The 7,187-nt window shown below is 36.6% G+C and overlaps 1 protein-coding gene across 1 annotated transcript in view; it reads right to left on the reverse strand.

The window, feature by feature from the left end:
- Nucleotides 1-7,187, reverse strand: part of MYO3A (myosin IIIA) — a 299,063-nt gene that overhangs the window by 43,921 nt on the left and 247,955 nt on the right. Inside the window, exons 24-25 of the mRNA XM_004380568.1 lie at nucleotides 5,320-5,525; nucleotides 1,986-2,097 (exon numbers count right to left, since the gene is read on the reverse strand). Of these exons, the coding sequence (XP_004380625.1) occupies nucleotides 1,986-2,097; nucleotides 5,320-5,525 (318 nt within the window). The remainder of the gene's footprint in view (nucleotides 1-1,985; nucleotides 2,098-5,319; nucleotides 5,526-7,187) is intronic.

The following is a 7,187-nucleotide window of genomic DNA, read 5'->3' on the forward strand; positions in this document are numbered from 1 at the left end:
TACCAATTTGGATGCCCTTTATTTCTTTTTCTAGCCTAATTGCTCTGGCTAGGACCTCCAGCACAATGTTGAATAAGAGTGGTGATAAAGGGCATCCTGGTTTTTATTATAAGTCCCTATCTGCAGGGAATACAAAGGCGAATAAGCCAGGGGCACTGTCTCAAGGGGGCTCATTACGTTGTCTGTGGAGAGAACAAAGCAGAGATGAGGCCTCAGCCAGAATTAATTAACAACTTTCTCACTAGACTCAATGAATGCCATGGTTAAGGAGGGCTGCCTTTGGATAACTCTAAAATCAAAATGAATCAGAGCAAGAGAGGAACCTGAAGGCCTGGAGTTGTGTTGATCACAGAGCTTTCAACCCCCCAGCAAAGAAATAGGAAGGTTTTTTTTTTTCTCTTCCCTCTTTAAAGGCTAAATTTACTAGTACAAGTCACCTCAAAGAGAGTTTACTAAATTCACTGAGAATGTCACTTAAATTCAAATGTTACTGCTAAGTCATAAGACCTGGTAACCCTGACAGCAGAATTCTCTTAGCATTGCAGTACTTGAAAGCTTGGCACTACCAGCAAACAGTTTAGCATTATAGGTTTTGACTGAATTTAGTTTTAATTTCTACAGGGCTCTCAATGTTAATATAGTTAGTCCCTTCTGTTGTTGACAATTCATTTAAAATTCAATCTATTTAAAAAGGTCATCTTTCTTTCTACACAGCGTTAGAAATGTTTCAATACTAAATACGTTTATCCATCTTAATGAGTTGGAAAAGGTGAAGTGGAAAAATACAAATAACTTTAAAATGCTACTTAAGTACCATGCAGAGCAGGAATGGCAAAGGACCTTTTTACAAGTTAAAATTCCATTTGAAGTTAGGCATGTGTTTCAGACCATAAATCATAAGATTTCAACTTGACGAAATTCATCTTTGTGAGCATCTAAAAAAACATGGCATGAATAAAATACACACCTTTTTATGTACAGAGTTTCTTCCTATTGAACATTAAAGTAAATATGGATTACTGAACATGTAGGACATTCAGTCTATAAGATAGTCACTTTTAAAAATTCATAGTCATTTTTTAAAATTCCTTAAATTGTTAGAAGACTAACTCCTCATCTGAACATTCTGATAATTCTCTCCCACACCTCCTACCCTCAAGATACAAATGATGTCTATATATGTATTTCTTTGCAAATGTGAAAGTTCGTTTTCATCCACTTCTGGGGTGTGGCTGAGAGTAGTGATTCCTGAGTGGTCACTCTCTGAGTACTTCTTTGCTTTAGCTTGGCTTTTTTTCTCACCTTCCCCCAAGTGATGCATTTAATGTACCCCTAAGAGCTGGTACCCTGATTATCTCCTTATGCCCATCTTGTAGTGCTATAAGGATATCTGAGAAACCCAACGCACTTTTCTCTAAGCACCCACCCATCTTACTTCCATATTCAACATTGGTGATCATTTTTTACTTCATTCTCTAAGGGATTAAACGAACTAAGATCTCACAGGATCTTAAATCTAACACAGAAACACACCAATATCCAAATATCACAGATATTGAGTCAAATAATAATGGTGAATATTTTCCTCAAATAAATTTAAAATTTACCACTGAAGCAGATTTAAGAATTAAGAGACAAAGAAAGACAGGAATTCACTTAGATCACTATGGTTGCTATGAGGTTTTTTTTTTTTTTTTTTTTTACCTTATTTGGTGGTATATAATCAACATTATTTGAAACGAAGTTTCATCCTTTTTAAAATGAATCTTCAAGATAAAATATTCTTGAATTTCTTAAAAGAAACCTTTAGGGAGAGTAAAGGTTTTCAATTTTGACGAAGAGGAAAACCTTTATGAATTTAAAAATTCATGTCCCCTATTTTTAGCTAGAGATTCGGTAAAATATTCATTGTAAAATATTACAGTTCTCAGTAAATTCAACATAACTACTAAAATTTCTTTCTGAAAATTACATGAAAACATTACTTTTGTTTTTCCAAGAGCCCAATGTTCAAGACCAACTTTTTCCAAAATGGTAGCACAGGTGTCCGGGCTCACTGGAGGCTCTTCGTTCCACTTGTAGCAGAGAATATAGTACCTTAAAATGGGAAAAAGGGCTGATTAGTGTTGTTCAAAGGCTCAGCATCTCAGAGCCTGGTGGGCACTGGGCAGCTTTGTGCACGGGAGAGGGAAGGACTCCTGAGGTATCCTGAAGGCATTCTCAGACTGACTCTGGAATAGACTAAATTCCAGATTGATGCAAATCTGGACAGTTTGTGTAAATTTGAGTACTGTTTTTCACTTTAGTAATTGCTTTTCAACTCTTTACACTGAAGTCACTGACAAAAACTCCCTCACTCCAAAAACAAAAACAAAACACCTTCCAACAAACAAACAAAAACAAATGGAACACATCTTAGCTGGGTTCTTAAAAACAAACAAACAAAAAACCTTTCTCTGGGCACTGAAAGCAAAAGTGGCAGGAAGCTTTTATTCCTTTTTTCACCTTCACAAAAACATTGGAAGCTGATCTTAAAATTATGTGAAAGTGTTTACTTATACCCAAATAATTATAACTAATATGAATTGATGACATTTGGCCTATCAACAATTGTTACATATATTATTTCATTTAATTCTCATACCATATATAGGGTAGATACTATTATCATCATCTAGAGTTTGGCTGATAACCAAACGGTCAGCAGTTGGAATCCACCTGTTCCTACTTGGAAACCCTATGGGGCAGTTCTATTCTATCCTATAGGGTGGCTATGAGTTGGAATTGACTCAATGGCAATGGGCTTGGTTTGGTTTTGGTTTATTTACAGATGAGGAAATTGCAGCTTGAAGCTTAAAGAACGTAAGTAACTTTGAATAAGGCCATACATTCAGTAAGTGGCACAGGTGGGATTAAAACCTGGGTGTTCTGATTTCAAGCATGTGTACTGACCTACTCCACTACACTACAGTACTGCCTTCAATATGTTCTGGGTATGTCAGAGCTCTGGGAACCCAACCATTGTGTATAGGTGTCTGGTGGAAAAATGGAGCCAACTTCGGTGGCTTCTTAGTATAAGGGTTCATTTGAAGTAACTACAGTAATAACCCAGCCTCTCGTGCAAAGTAAGTTGAGATTGTGTATCTTCCCTTAAGATTGTTTCTTTGTCACAAAACAGTATTGTTTATCACAGAATAGACAAAGGGTCTGATGAGCTATGCATTCTACTAGGAGGGCTAGTGAAAGGCTAAAGCAAGACATAGGAAGGTTATTTAGTCCTATTAACATCCCCACAGGGCCTCTGCAAATCATTCTGCCTTCCTAAGATTCTATGCCAATTTAGATGACAGCTTTCATATTAGTAACAAAGAAAAGATTTAGCCTTTTATTTCAGGAACTTCCTGTATTCAGAATACCTATTTGCATTTCTCTGTATACTTAATTTTTCTCCCTCCTCTTCATGTATCAGGTAGTAATTTGTTATTCTACAATAGCACAAAAACCAAACCAAACCAGCTGCCGTTGAGTTGACTCTGACTCATGGTGACCCCATGTGTTTCAGAGTGGAACTACACTCCATAGGATTGTCAATGGCTGTGATCGCCAGGCCTGTCTTCTGAGGCATCTCTGGGTGGATTGGAACTGCCAAAATTTCGGTTAGCAGCTGAATGCTAACCCAGGGATTCTCTAAAATAGCACAAGGTTTTGAAATGCATTTTAAAATTTATTCTCATTTCTGACCTTCCAAATAAGCTACTATCAACTACAATATCATCTAGACAACAGGTTTAACTCTCCTTATCATCCATATTGTAAAACCATGGATACTTCTGAAAACATAAGTTTAACATAGCATTGACAGCTCTCTCTTCAAAATTTTCACCCGTTTTTTTCCATCTTATCTTTTGTCACTTCACTGACACCCACTCTGCCAATCCAATCTACTCCAAGTCCTTTGAATATGTACAATAGATGCTTGCCTCTAGCTTTTGACACACCAATCTGCACATTGAGAAAGGCCCCCACACACACATTGAGAAAGCTTCCCCACAAACCGTTCCCACCAGATCTCAGTCTGAGCCTCCTCTTTTGATAAACTCTCTTATCAACCCTCCTGGACATAATCTCTCCCTTCCCTGAACTCTTACACTGTGTGTACCACTCATCTGGGCTTTCACATTTATTATTGTGTTGCTTTTTATCTTTCCATAGTATGGTTTTTATAATCCTCACTGGGTTGTCAATTTTTGAAAATCAAGCCAGTTTTAAAATTCTGTCTCTCTTAGTGCTTACAACAGTGCTTTGCATATTAAAAAAAAAAAGTCACTGAAATTTAAGGGTATTTTCATTAACATTATATGCATACTATTTATCCCTAATGCAGTACTACTTTAGACCCTCTGCAAAAGGCCTGAGAATTTTACATATGGAGACTTCCTAAACACTAGGCTTCACCTGAAAGTTATAATAGACTTTACCTTTGAAAATGGACACTTCTTTATGTTTAATGACTAACAGAAATCCTAGAAATGATAAATATCAGAAGCATGGGCATTTAAAATATTAAATATATAAGGTATTGAATATCTATATCACCACTAGTGTTTTACTTAATAAAATGTATTAATTCATTTTACATTAATTTCAACTATTAGAAAGAACACCTTACATCTAATTGATTCTCTATGTCTTTTCAAACACCCTTTAGAGGGTGTATCTCATTTGATCCTTGTAACAATCCTATTAGGTAGTCATGGCAGATTTATTGAAAATAAATGAGGAAAACCACATGAGGAAAATGTAGTTCTGTATAGGCCAGGGTTTCTCAACCTCGGCGCTACCAACATATTGAACTGGATTATGCTTTGTTGTGGGAGTTGTCTTGTACACTGTAAAGATGTTTAGAAGCAACCCTGGCCTCTGTCCTCTAGATACCAGTAGCATTCCCTAGTCGCAGTTGTGAAAACCAAGTATGTCATTGAGAGGCAAAATCTCTCCCAGTTGAGAATCACTGGTCTAGCTTCATGGACACATAGCAAGTGGCAGAGGTGGGATGAGAACCTAGATCATCCAACACCTCGGTACAGAAGCTTGGGCCCCTGGATCAGACTGCTGATGCTAACACATGGAATTGTCAAACTGACAACAGAAACTTCCAGCCCCAGATGACAGTTAACTTATCTCTTAAATACACAATAATTTGCATGAATAAAATGCCTCCCTCATTAACCTAAATAATTCTCTTTCCTACTTTATTTCCTATATTCTTCTGAAAATTTTATATAAACTGAAATTAAAATTAAAAATAAACACACATACCGCTTTATAAAGTTAGCAAAAAGTATACGATGTGAATATCCTAGCCTTCGAATTCTTGCTGTTTCCAGAATTCCTGTATAGCGAAGCTGGAGCAGAACTTTCTCTTTGTCGTATTTTCTTGCCTGACGGTCATTATTTGGTTTGATGCATCGAACAAAATGAGGTTGGCCCACCACCATTTTAGATAATAAATCCATCAGGGAATACTGTAATATGCAACAAAAGTAAATTTCCCAGTGTAGCATACAAAAATGTACGAGTTTGCAGGTATCTCTTTTTACTAAAAAGATAAAATTTGAAAGCTGACTTATAAGTGCTCACACTAATTCACAGTAACTGAAGGAAAATCTGTATTAATGAAAATTTTATTTAAAGGATATTAAAAGATACAGATGTATTCATAAAGATATAGAGGCAATAACTAGAAAAAAAGTTTGCCTGTAAATTCTTAAGGCAACTGTAATTAATAGATATAATTTTTAAAATACAGTCTGTCTATAAGTAATCATACCCTATCAGGGAAACTTGCTAAATTATAATATTTAGGCACACAATGTAGTTAATCCTACTTATATTATTAATTTCCTCATCCAACTCTTTCTTTATGAAAACTATGAAAATAAATACTTCAATCCCTGTCAGAATCATCTCCTAATCTGAAATAAGGATGGAGAAGTTAACACATTTTTAATACGTAAGGCATAGATATGAAGTAAGCAGAGTGATATTCATTGAAATACTCCAATCTGCTCTAGTTTGATAATTTTCTTATTTATTTTAGTAGATTTTTTTAAATCACATAGATATGAAAACTGTTTTGCAGCAATAACTTATTAAAACAGTCACCAATTACTAGACAACTAAGTAAAACATACTAAAGGAAATATGATTCAACTAAAAGTGGACTCCCAGGAAACTAGTATCTCAAAGACAAGAATCACAATTTATTGCCAAGATAAATGTATGGACATAGATAACTTTGATGGCTGCATCGCTTTAGAGTTTAAATATAAAACCCTACAATCACAAATCCAGTGCAAACCAAATCCTGGAATTGGGCAACTGACAAAGCACTGGATTTGCATTGCTTCCTTTTGGAAACTGCTAATTAGATGTGATCTTCTTCAAACAGCTGGGTCTGCCACTTTGCAGCCATTTTTCATTGCATTTATCTGTGAGTCGTCATTCCCTTAGTCGAGCAAACGTCTGCCAGGCACTGGAGATACAAGGTGATATGCATGTCTGTGTGCATGCTGAGAAGCTGCTTACTGCAATTTGCTGTTGTTAGTTGCCGTCGAGTCTATTCTGACTTGGTAACTCAATGTGTGGAGTGTAGAACTGCTCCATAGGGCTTTCAAGGCAGTGACCTTTTGGAAGCAGATCACCACGCATGCCTGTTTTCGAAGGCACCTCTGGGTGGATTCTAACCGCCAACAGACATAATCAGACATTTAACTGTTTGCATCACCCAGGGATTCCTACTGCAATATTTAGGTATTGGTTTTTCTTAGAGAACCGGAGCCCTGGTTGCGCAGTGGTTAAAGCGCTCGGCTGCTGAAAGGTCGGTGGTTTGAACCCACCAACCGATCTGTGGGAGAGAGATGTGGCAGTCTGCTTCTGTAAAGATTTACAGCCTTGGAAACCCTACGGGGGCAGTTCCACTCTGTCATAGGGGGTCGCTATGAGTTGGAATCGACTCCATGACGACAAGTCTTTGTTTGTTTCTAAGAGACCAAGGCAGAGTGTTACACCGACTCCTCTCTGTAGAAGAGACAAATGACTTTAAAAACACATTACATACTGTATGGAATTATCTTCCATCGCTTTTCACTTCAGCCTCAGGATTAAAACAATTTTTTTTTTTTTTT

The sequence above is a fragment of the Trichechus manatus genome, unplaced genomic scaffold (genome assembly GCF_000243295.1).
Source record: "Trichechus manatus latirostris isolate Lorelei unplaced genomic scaffold, TriManLat1.0 scaffold00075, whole genome shotgun sequence".
Classification (NCBI taxonomy): domain Eukaryota; kingdom Metazoa; phylum Chordata; class Mammalia; order Sirenia; family Trichechidae; genus Trichechus; species Trichechus manatus.